Source organism: Myotis nattereri (genome assembly GCF_964212035.1).
Source record: "Myotis nattereri genome assembly, chromosome: 5".
NCBI lineage: Eukaryota > Metazoa > Chordata > Mammalia > Chiroptera > Vespertilionidae > Myotis > Myotis nattereri.
In genome coordinates this window covers 46,195,445-46,214,189 of record NC_138080.1, presented here as the reverse complement: position 1 = coordinate 46,214,189, position 18,745 = coordinate 46,195,445, and the positions used below count along the sequence as shown (strand labels likewise).

The window sequence follows — 18,745 nt, the reverse complement described above, 5'->3', positions numbered from 1 at the left end:
ATTTGTATTTGGATTCTGATAATTCTAAAATTTCTCTCTTGGTATTTGTTTTCTTCTTTGTATGCTTGATGATTTCTTATATTCACCTCCTAGGAACAGATATTTTGATATTAATCCTTTCTCTTTGAGAACTTGTAAAGTGTGGACCATACATGTTTTTTTCTGAATTTATCCAGCATCTAGTTTTAAAGTAAGAAGGCCTTTGAGAGTATCTACTGACATACTGCCAGAGCATAAGTTATATATTTTAATATTCAATTGTGCTCTCTGTGGAAAACTTAGAAAAGTAATAAGAATGTTTAGTGATAACCCTAGATTAACTAATCTTCTTAGACACTTAACAGCTTTAGCTGCAGAAATCCCAAGCCCATCTTATTAAACATTTTTAATTTATTTTAAGTATTTATATATTTTAGAGGAAAAGTTATTCATTTGCTGAAATTGAACTACTTTCCTTTAATCCTTTAGAATTTTTTCTTACTTAAAGAAAAATGGGAGAAACTAAGATGGCGGCATAGGTAAATACCGGGAAATTGCTGCCTCCCACAATAACTTCAAAAATACAACGAAAAGACAAAACGGACATCATCCAGAACTACAGGAAGGCTGGCTGAGTGGAAATTCTACAACTAGAAGGAAAGAAAAGCACACTGAGAGCCAGAGGAGCTGCGGAAGTAAAGTGCAGAGGTACGGAGGCTCGTGTGCGGGGAATGGGGCTGGCACCTGAGGGCGCGGCTGTCTTTTTGAATCAGGAGGGAGTCACAAGCTCCCGACTGCTCTGAACTCCAGTTCTGGGAAGTCTCTGGGGACCCAGGGCACATATGGGGAGAAACTGGACTGTCTGGCAGCAGGCAGACCTCGGAACTTGAGGGCGGCTTTCCCTCAAAGGTGCTTGCAGCAATTACCGGGACACTGAGACACAAGGCCCCTTAGGGCAGGGCTGAGGATCCGCCATAGCTGCTTTCTCCACCCTTTGATTCCCTGAGACCCCGCCCCACCCAGGCTGCAGCAGAGGCTTTTGCATATGAATGCCCCGGCCCTTTGCAACCTGAAAATTACCTAAAAAATTGTAGCTGAGCCAGACAGACCCAGAACTTCCAAGAGAAGGCCCAAGGCCCCACAGCAGCTTGCATTGCTTCACAGCTGGGCCTCATCAGAGCACCTCCAAACTCCAAAAAAGGAAGGGGAATGTGCAGTTCTCTTCGTAGCTCCTGCCAGGTAACCTCAGGCCAAGGCTAAATTAGCACCTCCTTAGATCTAAGAGCCAGTGTACCCAGTTGTCAGAGGGGGACCATCTGGATTACAACTCCTCAGATCCATAAGGGACACACTCAGGGGGCAGACTCAGTGAGCACCAAAGCCCCACTGAAGCAAGTCTTACCCCAGAAGGGTGTCTTCAGCACAGAAGTTCTCCCACTGCAGACACAGCTGATTCTCACTGCCAATTGGCCTGGAGGTCAATTCCTCCCAGTGATCCTACAACAATCAAGGCATAACTACAACAAGACTGTGCACAAAGCCCACAAGGGGGTATACCAAGAGTGTCCACCTCAGGTAACTGGGGAGACTGAGCCACTGGGCCCTACAGGATACCTAGCACACAAAACCACTCTAGAACACGGAAGCATAAAAAATGCGGAGACAAAGAAACAGGTCACAAATGACAGAAATGGAGGAAAGCAAACGACTGGATATAGAGTTCAAAACCACGTTTATAAGGTTTTTCAAGAATTTTATGGAAACCGCCGATAAATTTAGTGAGACCCTGGAGGATATGAAAAAAGATCAACTAGAAATTAAGCATACACTGACTGAAATAAAGAATAATATACAGAGATCCAACAGCAGACAAGAGGATCCCAAGAATCAAGTCAAAGATTTGAAATACAAAGAAACAAAAAATACCCAACTGAAAAAGAAAAAAGAAAAAAGATTCCAAAAATATGAAGATAGAGTAAGGAGCCTCTGGGACAACTTCAAGTGTACCAACATCAGAATTATAGGGGTGCCAGAAGAAGAGAGAGAGCAAGATATTGAAAACCTATTTCAAGAAATAATGACAGAAAACTTCCCCTACCTGGTGAAAGAAATAGACTTACAAGTCCAGGAAGCACAGAGAACCCCAAACAAAAGGAATCCAAAGAGGACCACACCAAGACACATCATAATTAAAATGCCAAGAGCAAAAGACAAAGAGAGACTCTTAAGAGCAGCAAGAGAAAGAAACTCAGTTACCTACAAGGGAGTACCCATACGACTGTCAGCTGATTTCTCAACAGAAACTTTGCAGGCCAGAAGGGAGAGGCAAGAAATATTCAAAGTGATGAATCTCAAGAACCTACAACCAAGATTACTTTATCCAGCAAAGCTATCATTCAGAATAGAAGGTCAGATAAAGAGCTTCACAGATAAGAAAAAGCTAAAGGAGTTCATCACCACCAAACCAGCATTATATGAAATGCTGAAAGGTATTCTTTAAGAAGAGGAAGAAGAAAAAGGAAGGAACTCTTACCATTTGCCACAGCATGGATGGAACTGGAGAGCGGATAAATACCACATGATCTCACTCATTTGTGGAATATAATGAACAACATAAACTGATGAACAAGGACTGACCCAGAGACGGAGAGGCATTGATTGGACTGTCGGGCCTTGGAGGGAAGGTAGGGGAGGGTAGGGGTAAGAGGGAAAGATCAACCAAAGGACTTATATGCAAGCATATAGGCCTAACCAATGGACACGGACAATGGGGGGGGGGTGAGGGCATGAGCAGGGGGGTGGGGGGTAGGGGGTAACGTGGGGATAAGAACACATATGTAATATCTTAATCAATAAAAAAATATATTAAAAAAAGAAAAATGTCTCCCCCCTCCCGCACCCCCCCCCCCCCAACATTCAATAAGTGAATAGGTAAAATACGCTTTGGTTTAGTTTGAAACATGTGACAGATTGGTAGGTAAATTATTCATCAAACTGAAGTGACTAATCTATAAAACTAATCAAACCAGTCTAGTACCATAACTTGACAGGTGACAATTTGCCTGATTAGAAATGTCATATTTGAGACTGTGTGTAGGTATGAACTACTTAACTATATTGATATAAGACAGGATGGGAAGACTTGAGATCTGAAACTAGCACATCTGTTAGGTTTGGGCAGGTCCTAAGGATGGTAGATGGAGAGGAAGGTGGCAAATGAAGGTTTTAGAAAGTAGTCTGGAAGGTAGGATCCTATATGCTCTTTGACTGTTGGATCATTGAATGTCTTTTTCACTGCTATGAAGCAGGGGGTCCCGCGGGGGTGAGGCCGACGGAGTCCTAATGAAGCATGCCCGACTCCGGAGACCAGGTTCAGTGACGCAGATCTAAGTTTATTGTGTAAGTGCAGCAACATATATAACATTCTGGACCAATCAGAAGTTTACACTATCCTTAGGGCAGCCAATAGTAGGAAAGATCAGGGTACTATGTAGGGGCTCTAGGAGGTTTGCTCAGGTGGGCTCTGCCACTTCCCGGTGTGCCCAGGAAGCTTGTATAGGCGGAGTGCGCTCACGCCATTGCATCCGCCACTGCACTGAGATAAATCTCCTGAGCTCTTCCCACACTGCTATATCCAAAGTAACTTGATAGTTCCTGGCACAAAGTAGTTGTTCCAAAAATATCTTAAATAAAAGAATAATATAGATATCTAAAGTCCTCACTTATGGTCATAGATAAGTTCTAGGACTTTATGGGAAATAAAGAATAAGAAAAACAGTTTATCATAGGCTAGCTGATAATAGGAGTTAAATTCCTACTGTGTCTCATCAATGTTGGAGTGAAAAGACATTGAATGAAATGATATTCAAGGACCCTACTATGCATATATCCTTACAGTGGTTACTGTAGACTAATTCAAAATATCAAAGGAAAAAATTATCAAAAAATTGATTCCAAAGTAGCATGTAGAATATATTCTTGATTATCTTTTAAGTTCTTTGTTAAGTATAGGAGATGGTGAGCAAATGCTGAATAATTTGCGGCATTGAGTAGCTTAGTACAACTGACAACTATTTCTTGAACTTGGAATTATGTGTTGATCACGGTTTATTCGTCAGTGTTTTCTTACGGTCTCTCTAGAGAGTGCTTAGTCGTTAGAATTATTCTTGCAAGAAAAGAGAGCGAGTGAATGAGCCATTACCTCTTACTGTGTATCAAGCAAGCACTGGGCTAAGTGCTTCCCAGGTAACATATAATTTAGTTCTTAGAACAACCCTGGGAACTAGATATAATACTGGTTTTTCAGATGGGAAAACTCAACAAAATTAAACATCTTGGTGCCTTAGCAAATTCCCATACACTGGGAGGCTTAAACAACAAAAATTTATTTCTCACAGTCTGAAGGTTGAAAAGTCTGAGATCAGGCTGCCAACACAGAGGGTTCTGGGGAGAGCCCTCTCCCTGGTATGCAGATGGCTGTTTCTCTTGCTGAGTCCTCACAGGACAGAGAGCAGAGAGAGAGGAAGCAAGCTCCCTTTGTTTCCTTTGTCGAGGCCACTGATTCCAACTCCATGACCCAAAGGCCTCATCTCCAAACATATTGGCCACTAGAGTTTCAACATCTGAATTTTGAAGGGACACAAGCATTCAGTCTATAGCACTTGCCACAAGCACCTAGCTGAGGTAAGAAGATTTTGTTTACAAATTCTTCAACTCAACTGAATTAAATGCAGATTTATTATCGTAAACTATATTGCCTGGCTATTTCTAAGCAATTGCTGCGAAGATACAACAAAAAGTGCTGCCTTTGAGCCAGTGATTTCCTCAAGGTTGTCTTCATTCTCCAAAGAACTGCAAAACAATGTGCATTCTTAACCAAAGCATTGGTTATTTCCTGTGGAAAAATAATTGAGGTGTGTTCTATTTAGAGAAACGACATGTTCATTCTTATGAAAGCACTCAATTTTCTTTTATGTGTTATTGTGTTTTGTATCTGCTCATCTTTTTAATTTCAAAACCCATGCCAACAAAGCATTCTGGCTTATAGTTTTTGCCTATGCTTCACATTACATGGTCATGGGTACCCTCTGACTGCCTTTTAGAAAACTGTGAATTTCCTATAAAATGTGTCTGTATGGGTGCAAAATTGGGAATGGCCTGTCGAGGATTTGATTTCTTCCTGCAATTCTTCTTGAACAGTCCCTCCATACTCAGCTACCAGTGTTCCTGTTCTTTATTCCACCGGGTGTAAATTGTAGTCTCTCTCAAGTTTCTCCTTTTCCCACTATAAACATGCTATGACTTGCTTTGAGGAAGGGACTACTAGAATCTATAGGGCTGGGCAGGTGAGGTTGGCAGAGTATGTGATATTAACATCTCCCTTTTTCAACCAATGAATGAAGTGTTGATAAGGAAATAGAACACTCAAAGAAGGAAAGGGTACAGAAAAGTCTCCTGTAAATTGATAATGTTGTTTTGAGTCTCTTTACAACTTTTTACTTTATTCTATCCTTCCTCTTTTGGCAGGTTCCTATTCTCTTCCTGGCCTGCCCCATCCTTTGTGAAATTCCTTCCCTAGGGCAGTGTCTCTCCACCTTTAGCATGCATCAGGCTACCTGGAGGGCTTGTTACCACAGAACACAGAGCTGCTCCTTCAACAGTTTCTAATCTAGGGTGGGGTTCATGGATTTGCATTTTAAAAAATATATATTTTATTGATTTTTTACAGAGAGGAAGGGAGAGGGACAGAGAGTTAGAAACATCGATGAGAGAAACATTGACCAGCTGCCTCCTGCACACTCCCTACTGGGGATGTGCCCGCAACCAAGGTACATGACCTTGACCGGAATCGAACCTGGTTGGTACCCTTGAGTCCACAGGCTGATGTTCCATCCATTGAGCCAAACCGGTTAGGGCTGGATTTGCATTTTTAACAAATTCCCAGGTGAAGCTAATGCTGCTGGTCCAGACCATTGGTTTAGGGCAGTGGTCGGCAAACTGCGGCTCGCCAGCCACATGCGGCTCTGGCTCTTTGGCCCCTTGAGTGTGGCTCTTCCACAAAATACTGACTTCTGCGCATGGGCCACAAAGTTTCAATCACACTGTACGTGCGCGCCCACACGTGGTATTTTGTGGAAGAGCCACACTCAAGGGGCCAAAGAGCCGCATGTGGCTCGTGACCTGTAGTTTGTCAACCACTGGTTTAGGGATTGCACTGAATCACCTTAATATATTCATTCATTTTCTCTTTTGTTCATTCAATCATTCAATATTTATTGAGACATTAATAAATGCTTCAGACACTGCACACCCCCCCCCACAGAACCCAGCTTTAGTGACCGGCATTTGGTGGCTCTTTCAGAAATGTTAAGTGGCTGTGCAACCTACATTTTCCCCATCTCACAGCCTGTGGGTAACAAGCACTTTTTGGTGGGAGTGACTCAAATGGCACTGACTCTTTCTTCTGCATAAAAACAAGACCTCCAGCACTCAGTTGGTTTGCAGGGGTGCCAGGGCTTGACACTCATAGTCAGATGCCAAGTGTCTGCTTACCACACACTAGCACCTCCGTGGATATTTTCTGTCTGTGCAGCTACTTAAAGGTTGCTCTCTGCTGAGCCCCCCGCTGCTGCTGGAACTTCCATGAGAACCATGCAATCCACCCCAGGGGTGCTGCCCACCGGTGCTTCCAAAACTGCCAACACCTGGAAGTGGCAGGGAGCAGGGGATGCTCCCTGACGCTGCATCACATTTCCTTGTATAGAAACCAGAGTGCTGCTGGGACCTGTTAACGTACAGAACATTCAAACCTGTAAAGAATTTTTGTTGAGCCAACCTGTTCACAACTGCCAAGAAGCAGAACCTCAATGTTTTGGGGTAATGCTCTGGAGACTGGCAGTTTTTTACCTGGTTTTATACATGACAATCAAAAGAGGAGATGTAAGTGGGTTACATGAACTCAGCTGGTCATAGGTTAGGGAGGCAGGAGAAAGCAAAGTAGGGGTGGGGAGGTGACATCTCTGGGATTGGATAAAAAGTAAAGTGATAAGACACATGCTTCTTTTATTCAGGTGGGTGCAGGAGAGTTAATAGTCAATAATCAACTCGGTAAAATGACGCGATTTGCGGTCTCTGCAGAGTGGTGCCTGGGCTCTGAGGGGTCCGGAAAAAGAAAAGTTACTTTGACATTCCAACGATATGTTATTGTAGATGCAAAAAGACTATAGGCTCAGTTAGGTAAAGACTGACCTTTGTTAGGGAAGATACCGGCCTAGGATGTGAATACCCACCATAACTGCTTTTAAAGTTTTAATTTTAGACCAGTGATGGCGAACCTTTTGAGCTCAGCATGTCAGCATTTTGAAAAACCCCAACTTAACTCTGGTGCCGTGTCACATATAGAAATTTTTTGATATTTGCAACCATAGTAAAACAAAGACTTATATTTTTGATATTTATTTTATATATTTAAATGCCATTTAACAAAGAAAAATCAACCAAAAAAATGAGTTCATGTGTCACCTCTGACACGTGTGCCATAGGTTCACCATCACTGTTTTAGACCATCTTTTGTGGTTACTTTAGGTCTTTGAGTTTGCAAGACCACCATGCAGGCCTTCCCTGAGCTTGTCAGGTTAGCATGTGGCCCCTTTTTCATCCACATGTGCTGGGCTGCATATCTGGCACTTTGGCCAGTCAGGTCATGCTGTGCTGTATGTTCCTAAAACACATAGATAGGAAGGTACTGACATCAGGCCAGGCCTTGAGATAGGTCTCATGACCCCTTCCCAGCACACAGGCCTTCTTTCTCAGAAGGCCCGGAAGTCTCATTCCAAATTTGGGAGACAAAGGACTGGAAAAAGTATAAATAAAGAGAGTTTCCTCCATATTGGGGGGCCCAGAATTTGAAAGACACATTTTTCTCTGGGCCTCCACAAAATTTAATAATAAAATGTAACTCCTGTAGTAGGCACTGCAGTTCAGCCTTTGCTTCGGCAGAGTGCTGGGACTGTGGTCAGCTGGCCAGCTTAATAAAGGCTCTTAAATTTAAATTCTGAGTCGGTGGTCTATCTCGATGAAGTGAACCCATAACACACATGCCTCAGTATCTCACAGAATTATACACATAAATCTCTCCATCAGTGTTTGCCTATAGCTCTTCCCTGGGGCTTGACTCTATAGGGCTGGGGAGGTGGCAATGGATGGATGGGCAGAATATGTGATACTCATACATTCTGTTTTTCTACTCTAGGTTCTCTGTCAATTCATAAAACATGCATATGCAGTGTCTATACCCCAACAACTTCTCAGATGTGCCACACATGTCTGAATCACAGTGGGGGACCCAACTGAGTCTCAAAACTACTAGATATGAAGGAAATAATAGTTTCTCTCTACCTTCTCCTGGCCTTTGAAGGTGTTTATTTATAATCCCGATGCACTTCTACTTACTCTAATATAACCAGGGGCCTTCCTTCCTTTAGATGTACTCTGCAGCTTATTTCTTTTACACAAACTATTCCTTAGGTGAAGAGAAGAGATCCTTTGTAGCTCTGCACTAGATTCCTACAAGGAGCTTGAGAACCAAGACAGCTTTATCCAATCTTTACTCCTCTCCACAGGCTGAATGAAAACCACTGATGCTTGGGATTATTCTATCTTAAGCCAAGAATGACTTGGGCCAGGTGTCTGTCCTGGCTTCTGAGTGTGTGGTCAGGGAGCGGGGGTGGGAGGCTGAGAACTGAGCCCTGCAGCATCTGCAGCTGAAAGAGACTTTAGTTGTCTATTGTCCAGGCCAGGGCTTCTAGTAGGATAACAACCCTATTGCCTGAGCACCATTCCCTCACCACTACCTCATTAAATCATCACAAGAAAGTTTGGGGTAAGTAGTAGGATTCCTCTTCTCTCAGAGATGGAAAGGGAGGATCAGAAAAAGGTCAGATTACTTGCCACAGGGACCAGAGCTAGGCAGTGGAGGAGGAAAACTTCAAACCAGGGCTTTCTTCCCCTGGAGCCCTTCTCTAAATATTACAGCCTTTAGTCTCCACTATTCTCTCTCGTGGCTATAACGGAAGGCAACTGGAAGGCAACGTATTGGTCTTTTAATAAAGAGGCAGTTTGTTTTTTTGTGTGTTTTTTTTTTTTGGGGGGGGGAAGGGTGAAGAGCCAGTCAACCAAATTTACTAAGTCATACAATTCTCACCTACTTTCTAAGCATTTCTTCACTAAAAAAGTTGCTTTATAAACAGCTAGCAGAGGCCTCTGCTCTGCTTCTTATAACCTGGCTTCTGCTAAAGACTTACTTTTATAATATTTTTAAAAAAATATATTTGTATTGATTTCAGAGAAGAAGGGAGAGGGAGAGAGAGACAGAAACATCCATGATGAGAGAGAACCATTGATTGGCTGCCTCTTTCATGCCCCACACTGGGGACCTAGCCTGCAGCCCGGGACCCTTCAGTCCTCAGGCTGACGCTCTATTCACTGAGCCAAACTAGCTCAGGCTAAAGACTTACTTTAAAAAAAAATTACCTTTAGTGTTGAAAGTATCACAGATGTCCTCCTTTCCCCTCCATTGGTCCCCCTCCCCACCCCTGCCCCGCTCCCACTCCTACCCCTCCCTCATAGGCCAGCAGAGGACATTTGGCTCAGAGGACTAGAAAGTCCCCAACGAGAAAGTGGCCACAGCCTCATTTCTGGAACAGCCTGCCGTCACCCTACATGGCACACACAACAGGAGGCAGCCGCAACAGAGGGCCAGACATCAGGTCAATGGTAACAACGCCCACTTACAGCCACAGCCTCAACCACCAGCACTAATCGGTTTGAGGGACAACAAACTCCATCTAATCAGACTGAACACCTACATCCCGCAGCCTCCGCCCCTTGCAGTTTGGGTGCATAAAATTCAACCCAGAGGACAGCAGAGGCCGAGTCCTAACCTTCCTCGGTTGGCTCCATTTCCTCTAGTGAACCCCTCCTGCTTGCTCGCAGTGTCTGCCTAATTCCTTGAGCGACTCCAATCTTACACTCCCAGGCCTTATGCATACAAGCTCTTTGGTTAATCTCTTCATTTATTCTCAATATGTGAAAACGAAGATAGTTGTAATAAAACAGCTCAGCCCTGGTTTCCTTGCAAGAAGTTAACATTTAGCATCTAGGAAATAAGTCCGTGCTTCTGAAAGTGTGCTTCAAGAGTTTTGGAGCACAAAGAAAATTGCTGTGGTGCTTGAGTTCTTCGGACATTTGTCCCGAATCAACAGGTACTTAGGTCTAGGCCTCGGTCAGTGTTGGAATTGCTCCGTCTCTTTCCTCCACGGGGCAGAACGTTTGCAGAGGAAGAGAGGTCTGAGCTTAAGAGTGCTAGAGTAACAGCTCTATTGCAACTTCTGGCACTTTTATCTCTTGGAAGTTTATTCTTTCCTTCTCTATATATTCCAACTCCTTAATCTCTTTTGCTTTGTAAAGACTATTTTTAGGATTGTACACCACACTCTGATCTCTTACCGACACCCCGGTATCACAAACTTCTTTTGGGGGCTGGTGGTGGTGGTGGTGGTGGTGGGGGGCACTCCTGTCTCCTTCCTGCCTTCTGATTCTATTTACCATAGAAGCAAAAAGAATAAGCCCAAGCGAGGCCCGGAGGTCATCCACCCCTGCTTTTGTGCCAGGAAAGCAAACAACCTAAGCCAATTACTAACCGGTTTTTTTAAAAAACCTCCAATCAGAGAGACTCCTCGACTACTTTTTGTGAACTGTTGCTCCATGCAACTGCACACTCCAAATGTCTTTCCCTATCTGTGTGTACCCTTATCTCGCTGTTCTATTTTTTTCCTCATTTGCATTAACCCTTTCTCACCTTTTTTTGAACCTCCAGGACTTCTCAGAAGTCGTGGGAGACAACATTCCTCAGCAAAAAGCCAAGATAGTAAGGTGAGTCCCTAATCCCCGGGAACCCTAATCCCCAGCTAAGTGCGACAGACAGTGGGGTGAGGTGATAGCACTCCTCGTTTTATAAGGTATTTATTCTGCGGCTAAGCAAATACTCTCACTTCTTTTTAACCTCCCAAGACTGACACTTCTGAGTCTGTTTCCAAACCGGACACTAGAGGGCTCCCACGGGTTAAAAATAAGTGGGAAATTATTTGAATGAGAACTGCTTCTTTAAGGCATTTGCTCTTTCAGAATTTAAAATTAAAGCTCATTTCCTAAACATTTTTAAAAAATTAGCTGTATTAAAATTGGGTTACAAGAAGCCAAGTTTACAAGCAACTGGCTTGTTTTTTTGTTTTGCCCTGTAGTTTGCAAGGGAGCTTTTAAAGCCGAGCTGAAGTATTTGAAATGTGGAACACTCTTGACCATGAAATATGTTCTACTTACATGCCTCAGCCTTTAAGAGTTCTTTGCATTAGAGTCAGGGATTACATTGTTCCTGGAGCTGAGCATGGGGCCAGCTGTGTAAGTAAGGGTGCTTACAGTTTCTTCTTCTTTTTAATAATGTGAATAAATAGAGCTAGGGATCCTTTAATTTTCCTTCAGCTGACTTTGGTGGAAAGAAAAGGGATAAAAAGTAGTCAGATTTGTGTGCTGTGTTCCTCCTTGTGTGTGTGACTAAAAATGTAACTGCTTTCAAGATATATGGGCATTAATGACTTTATATTATGTTAACTATTTTTATATTAACTATTAATGTAAGATAATGGAACATATTATGAATCAAAAACTGTACTGTTAGATTAAGAGAATATATTTTTGAATTTGAATGTTATTTAGTTAACTAATTAGTTAGTGCAGGATTTTAAAAAATAAGTATGGAATTTAGATAAATATTTAAAAAACCATCTACTGCTTATTTTTTTAAAAATTATTTCTGAATTTCAAAAAGGAAAAGCCTGAATTTGTCAAACTTTAATGCTTTTCCTTCAGAATCAAATTATAAGACTAGCTACACATTATAAAATATTCTTGGATTTTTGTGGCTTGTTCTCACTTGTTAAGACTGAATATCAACCTATACATCTATTTTGTTTCTGTTTTTTAAACTTCATTAAAAATGTCAGTGGTGATATCAATGAAAGGAAAGAGTTACTTTTCTCTTTACTCTTGTGGAGGAACTGAGCTAGTATGAGGTTGTGACTCAGTTAACGCTCGTTTCCATTCATTCTCAGAAACAAGCCACACTTCTCCTTGGGGAGGCTGATAGGAGTTTAAAGGTTTGTTGTGGCGAGTGTCACAGACATTCCCAACTTCTTCACCAACCCTTTGCTTCCACCTCTACCCACTGGAGACCACTTAGACACCTAAGCGGAGGCGACAACAGAATTCAGGAAACCATGCATCATGTCACCCGGAGACAGCTGCAGACTTTAAACTCTGTTCACCATGCGGATGCGGCCGAGAAATGACCTGTCCAGGCAAGCCAGGGCAGCTCATAAACTGGTTCATCTGCTCCCTGTGCGTCCCGGGAGTGTGCAAACTCTGGAGCAGCCGGCGCCCACGGACCCGGAGGAACCTCTTGCTGGGCACTGCCTGCGCCATCTACCTGGGCTTCCTCGTGAGCCAGGTGGGACGCGCATCGCTCCAGCACAGACCCGCAGCGGAAAAGGGGCCGCACCGGCGCCGAGACACGGCCGAGGCACCCTTCCCTGAGATACCCTTGGATGGTACCCTGGCCCCTCCCGAGTCCCAGGACAATGGAACCACCCTGCTGCCCAATGTGGTGTACATTACCCTACGCTCCAAGCGAAGCAAGCCCGCCAATATCCGCGGCACGGTGAAACCCAAGCGCAGGAAGAAGTACCCGGTGGCATCCCTGGCCCCAGCACAGGAGGCTTTGGTCAGACCATCCCTTCAGCTGCAGGGAGCAGCAGGAGCAGCTGATGCTGAAGTGCCTGGGTACGTCCAGAGAGGAAACCTGGCCAAGGTTGGGGAAAGGTCCTGGAGATTGATACGGGGTCCAGGAGGACCAATTGGGGGCGCAGATTTCCAGCTGCCCCAGGCCAGGGAGAGCAACATCAGGATCTACAGTGAGAGCGCCCCCTCGTGGCTGAGCAAAGAAGACATCCACCGAATGCGCCTGTTGGCAGATGGTGCCGTGGTGGGCTTCCAGCCAGTGTCCTCTAAGAGCCAAGTGCGTTTGCTGGTGCTGGAGGGGAGCACCGCGGGCTCTGTGCCTAGTTGCGGCTCTAGCCCCTGCGGGCTGGTCAAACAGCCCTTGGACATGAGTGAGGTGTTCGCCTTCCACCTGGACAGGATCCTGGGTCTCAACAGGACCCTGCCTTCTGTGAGCAGGAAAGCAGAGTTCATCCAAGGTAACAAGCTTCACATGCTTCGTCCTTTGCAGCTGTTGGGGTTGATTTTCTCTTTTCCCTCACTCTCTTTTTCTAAATGATTTTCTCCACCCACGTTTCACATTTGGACAGCAGCAGCAGCAGCGTGTCTTTCCATATGCTTGGCATTCGTTATTGTCCCAGCCTTGGGATATGAGCGTTCCAGGGAAATGCTGTACTCAACATGCAAGAGTAAGCCTACACTGTATAAACTTTGCTCCCCATTTCCCTGACGGCACTTCCCAGTGGGTTATTAAATTTAATTAAAGCCAATGGCGATTTGCAGGATGAGGGGAGGAAGCCAGGGTGGAGGCAAAGGTCTTGCTGACAGTCAGGCATATTATGAGATAGGTTACTATGGAAGTAAGTCAAATTGTGGTCGTTTGTTTTTTGAAAGTAAGGGGGAAGTGGGTTTTATCTTTCTTGAGCAGATGGAATCTTTTTAAGGAGCCCAGAGTCAGATCATGTTAGATTCAATCTTTTGATTTTTCACAATGGATTTAACCCCTTTATTTAACAAAGACCATGAGACAAAGAGGTGATTTGCCCAATGCTAACTAGCCATATCGGGTTGTTTTTTCAAGTGCATGACTATGGTTTACTGCAGTGGTTCTCAACCTTGGCTGCACATTAGAATCACCTGGGAATCTTTTTAAAATCCTGATTTCCGGAGGATGAGGCCCAGAAATCAGGATTTTAAAAAGATTCCCAGGTGATTCTAATGTGCAGCCAAGGTTGAGAACCACTGGTTTACTGAGTCTGAGTTCCAAGAATCTCTCAGGTGACAAACATTTTGTTAGGTTCTGAGTATGTAGCCAGTCACTTCCATTGTAAGTAAAGGGGCTGGCCTGTGGCCATGCTCTTGCCCCATTAAGGATATTCTCTGAGTCTTGAGGCTCTTCCAGAATACAAAGTAGAGTGGGTCAGGGGCTTGTGTTTAAAAGCAGAAGAACCACAGAAGTTGCTACTGTGAATCCAGGCTTCCCTAAGAGGCTAAAAAGGACTCCAAAGAGATGACTATAAACTAAGAGACGATTACCTTATTCCTTGTCACCATGAAATTTAGTATTTTAGTGAGATTCCTATGGAGTCTGGACAGGAATGGATTAGAACTCTAGATTCCCAATGGAGTTGAAATTATAATTTCATTTTAGAACTGCCAAACCTTTAAGTGAAGCACCAGTGATTTACTTAAAAGTCTGGCATTTCTTACTTATCCTGGCTCATGTCTGAGTGCTTCAGATTCATAGATATGTTTTAATGTCTCAAGTTCACAAAGCAGTCCACCATGATAGCCTCTCACACTTTTAATCCAATGTTGGTAAAAGCTAACTTTTCTTGGGTGCTCACTGTTTGCTAAGAATGAATAACTCATATAGTTTATACATGCATTGACTCCAATGGTTCCCACAACAGTGCTATCAAGTGGGCACTATTATTATTTCCAGTTAGTAGATGAGAAAATAGAAGCTTATTTAGGCAAAGTAATTGACTCCCTGTAATCTTAATGGCTAAGTTAGGTTTCACGTATAAACCCAGCAAACTTTAGAACATAAGCTCTTAACCGTTACGCTGGGCTTAGGTGACTGATTCCGTATTATTAAAACTGGAACACCCTGGAGTAAGAGAAGATTTGGGTGGGCGCTGAGACAACAGGCATACACTGTGGCTGTCTGGGGCAAAGCAAGACATAGGGTCATCCTTGTTATGTTATACTGCTCTTTATTTTTATGTCAGCACTAGAGGCCCAATGGATGGATTCAGGATTCGTGCACTGGTGGGATCCCTTGGCCTGGCCTGGGGGGGTCAGGCCGAAACTGGCTCTCTGACATACCCTGAAGGGTCCCAGATTGTGAGAGGGTGGTTCTCAGGTGATGCATCCCAGAAATGGGCTCCCTCCTCTCTGGTTCTGGGTGCATCACCCAAGAACCACCGCTGTCAAGTCACCGCAGCTCGGCAGCTCCTGTGTTGAGTGTCTGCCCCTTGGTGGTCAGTGTGCATTATACTGGTAGCTATTGGTTGGAGCGTCTGCCCCCTGGTGGTCATTGTGCATCATAGCTACTGGTTGGATGATTGGACGGTCGCATAGGCTTTTATATATATATATAGATTAGAGGCCCGGTGCACAAAAATTTGTGCACTCGGGGTGGGGGGGTCCCTCAGCCCGGCCTATGCCCTCTCGCAGTCTGGGACCCCTCTGGGGATGACCACTTGCTGGCTTAGGTCCACTCCCCGGGGGATTGGGCCTAAGCTGGCAGTCAGACATCCCTCTGGCAGCCCGGCAGCCCTCGGGGGATGTCCACTTGCCAGCAGGGAGCAGGCCTAAGCTGTAGTTGGACATCCTTAGCGCTGCTGAGGAGGCAGGAGAGGCTCCCACCACCACTGCTGTACTGGTAGCCATCAGCCTGGCTTGTGGCTGAGCAGAGCTCCCCCTGTGGGAGCGCACTGAACAACAGGGGGCAGCTCCTGCATTGAGCATCTGCCCCCTGGTGGTCAGTGTGTGTCATAGTGACCAGTCATTCCCAGTCGTTCTGCTGTTAGGGTCAGTTTGCATATTACCCTTTTACTATATAGGATAGAGGCCTGGTGCATGGGTGGGGGCTGGCTGGTTTGCCCTGAAGGGTGTCCCGGATCAGGGAGGGGGTCCTGCTTGGGTGCCTGGCCAGCCTGGATGAGGGGCTGATGGCTGTTTGCAGCTGGTCACACCCCCTTCAGGGTGGGGGTCCCCACTGGGGTGCCTGGCCAGCCTGGGTGAGGGGCTGATGGCTGTTTTCAGGCTGGCCACACCCCCTTTAGGGTGGGGGTCCCCACTGGGGTGCCTGGCCAGTCTGGGTGAAGGGCTGAGGGCCATTTTCAGGCTGGGACTGAAGCTCCCAACCGCTCCGTTTTTTCTTTTCTTTTCTTTTCTTTCTGGGATTTATTTACCTTCTATAATTGAAACTTTGTAGCCCTGAGAGGAGCTCAAAGCTGGCCAGGGCAGGCAGGAGCGAAGCTTGGCTTCCTCCATCGCCAGGGGCAACCCAAGGCTCCTGCTTGCTACAGCTCCATGGCCACTGCCGGCTGAAAGCAGGTATCTGGGGTTTATTTACCTTCTATAATTGAAACTTTGTTGCTTTGAGTGGAGCTCAGAGATGGCCACCGCAGCAGGTGGGAAGCTTGGCTTCCTCCATCATTGGGACAACCAAGCCTCCTGTTCGCTCCAGCTCCGTGGCTGCCAGCCACTATCTTGGTTGGGTTAATTTGCATATAGTCGCTCTGATTGGCTGGTGGGCATGGCTTAAGGTGTAGCAAAGGTACGGTCAATTTGCATGTTTGTCTTTTTTTAGTGTATATAGGATCCTGAGAAGCTTGAACTCTGGAATACATCCTAAGGCACAGTGCTCTGATAGGTCCTCTGAGCTTCCTTGGGATGCTTTTGGATGGAAGTTGGGAGAATAAAGGAGTGGGTAGGAGCTTGGGCCCTGGAGCTGGACCACTTGCATTTGCCTTTGCCATCCAGGTGACCTGGAAATGTTACAGTATCTCTGCGTGCCTCAGTTTCCTCAGGTGTAAATGACAATAATACCTACCTCATGATGTTATTAGTTAATACATAGAAAATGCATGGAACCAGTGCTTGTCACACAGTAAATCTTCAATAAATATTGGCTATTTCTCTTACTGCAATAAGCACATGCAGTACCAAGTTCATTGAGTTACATAGCCTTTAAGCTTCACATATAATTTCTTTATGTGACTGACTAGGACTAAAACCCAGATCTCCTGACTGCCTGGTTAAACTTTTTGATACCAAGATTCCACTTACATATTTAATTCTCTGCTCTGAATAGCTAGCATCTTTAGGGATAAAGAAGGCAGTTGCATTCACTTTGAAGGAAAAGTTTATAATCTCAATATAGTCTGGTCCTCTCACAACCAACAAGGTTATATTGATATATCATTCAGTGTGATTAATTAAGATTATATCTCATTCAGGACCAGATATTTCTTTGTTCTTTCTTTGATACCTTCTCTGATTTAGTTATTTGGAGTTATAAAATCAGGCCAATTTCTTTAAGAGTCTATGAAATGACTTATATATAGTTATGAGCACTCTGCACAATATAATTCTACTTATATAGACTATTATACTGACACTAGAGGCCCGATACACAAAGATTCATGCAAGAATGGGCCTTCCTTCCCCTGGCTGCTGGCACCACCTTTGCTCCAGTCCAGAGCCACCTTTCTGCCTTCCTACACTGCCCAGAGGCCCGGAGCAGCTGGGGTGGTGCAGAACACCTGCGTCATCACCATGGTGACGACGCAAGCGTCCCACCCTGCCCTTGGCCGCTCAGTGCCTGCATATGCAAATTAACCCACCATCTTTGTTTGGAAAATTTGCATACTCACTCCTGATTGGCTGGTGGGCATTGTGAAGGTATGGTCAGTTTGCATCTTTCTCTTTTATTAGTGTAGATAAGCTATATACTAGTAAACAGATCAGTTCTGGTCATGGTAGGAGATACATAGGCTGTCTTAGGTTCTTGTTATCTTTCTCCATCCACCTATTTCTACTCTTTTCCTGACTTGTGTCTTTTTTCTCCTGATTGCCCAGAAGTGAGTGTTTTCCTTTTAGGGTCTTCCTGTTCTTCTCTTTGTCCAAACTTTGCTTTATTTTCCATGTCCCCCTAAGGAGGGTGATAGCTCTTATCTAGTTACCCAGCACTAATTTCTGGCTCATTCTGTGTTATTGCTCTGTATTATGATTCTTTTTTAATAATCTGTTCCTTTCCACTAGTCTCTAGGTTTGTGAACACATATTTCCTATCTTGTGTATCATTGCATTTATAGATCCTGGTGGAGAGTCTGGCACATAGTAGGGGCTCAATAAACATTTTGGAATAATGCAGGGATGCATTCCTGGCCTGTTTCACTAACTCTACACAGTAAATCTATATTTGCCTTCAGCTTTCAATACTGAAAATTGCTACCAATTTTAGTCCTAAGTCCAGGCTGGGATTTCTCCTGGAGGATTTTAGTAAGAGCTCATTGTAGAGGTAATGAAAAAAAAAATGTCTTTGGCAGCATCTGTATAATGCAAATAATAAGGCTTATAGAGCTTTTTCTTTTTTAAAAAATATATTTTTATTGATTTCAGAGAGGAAGGGAAAGGGAGAGAGAGAGAAACATCAATGATGAGAGAGAATCATTGATTGACTGCCTCCTGCACAACTCCTACGGGGGATTGAGCCCACAAATGGGCATGTGCCCTTACCAGAATTGAACCCAAGACCCTTCAGGCTGCAGGCTGATGCTCTATCCACTGAACCAAACCGGCTTTTTCTATAAGATCCATCAGTATGGTTTGCTGGCCTCACACTCTAACGTAATTTGACAATGAGTTTTCTGTAGGAAGAACAATAAGATTTAGTATAGGTATATATTTCTCTGATGAT

General features: G+C 44.4%; 1 protein-coding gene across 1 annotated transcript in view; it reads left to right on the top strand.

Annotated features, from left to right (window-relative positions):
• Window positions 1-12,307: 12,307 nt before the first annotated feature.
• GASK1B (golgi associated kinase 1B) overlaps window positions 12,308-18,745 on the top strand; it is a gene marked incomplete at its 3' end in the record, with an annotated part of 51,384 nt that continues 44,946 nt past the window's right edge. Inside the window, exon 1 of the mRNA XM_081093042.1 lies at window positions 12,308-13,289. Within this exon, the coding sequence (XP_080949168.1) occupies window positions 12,380-13,289 (910 nt within the window). The 5' untranslated portion in view covers window positions 12,308-12,379. The remainder of the gene's footprint in view (window positions 13,290-18,745) is intronic.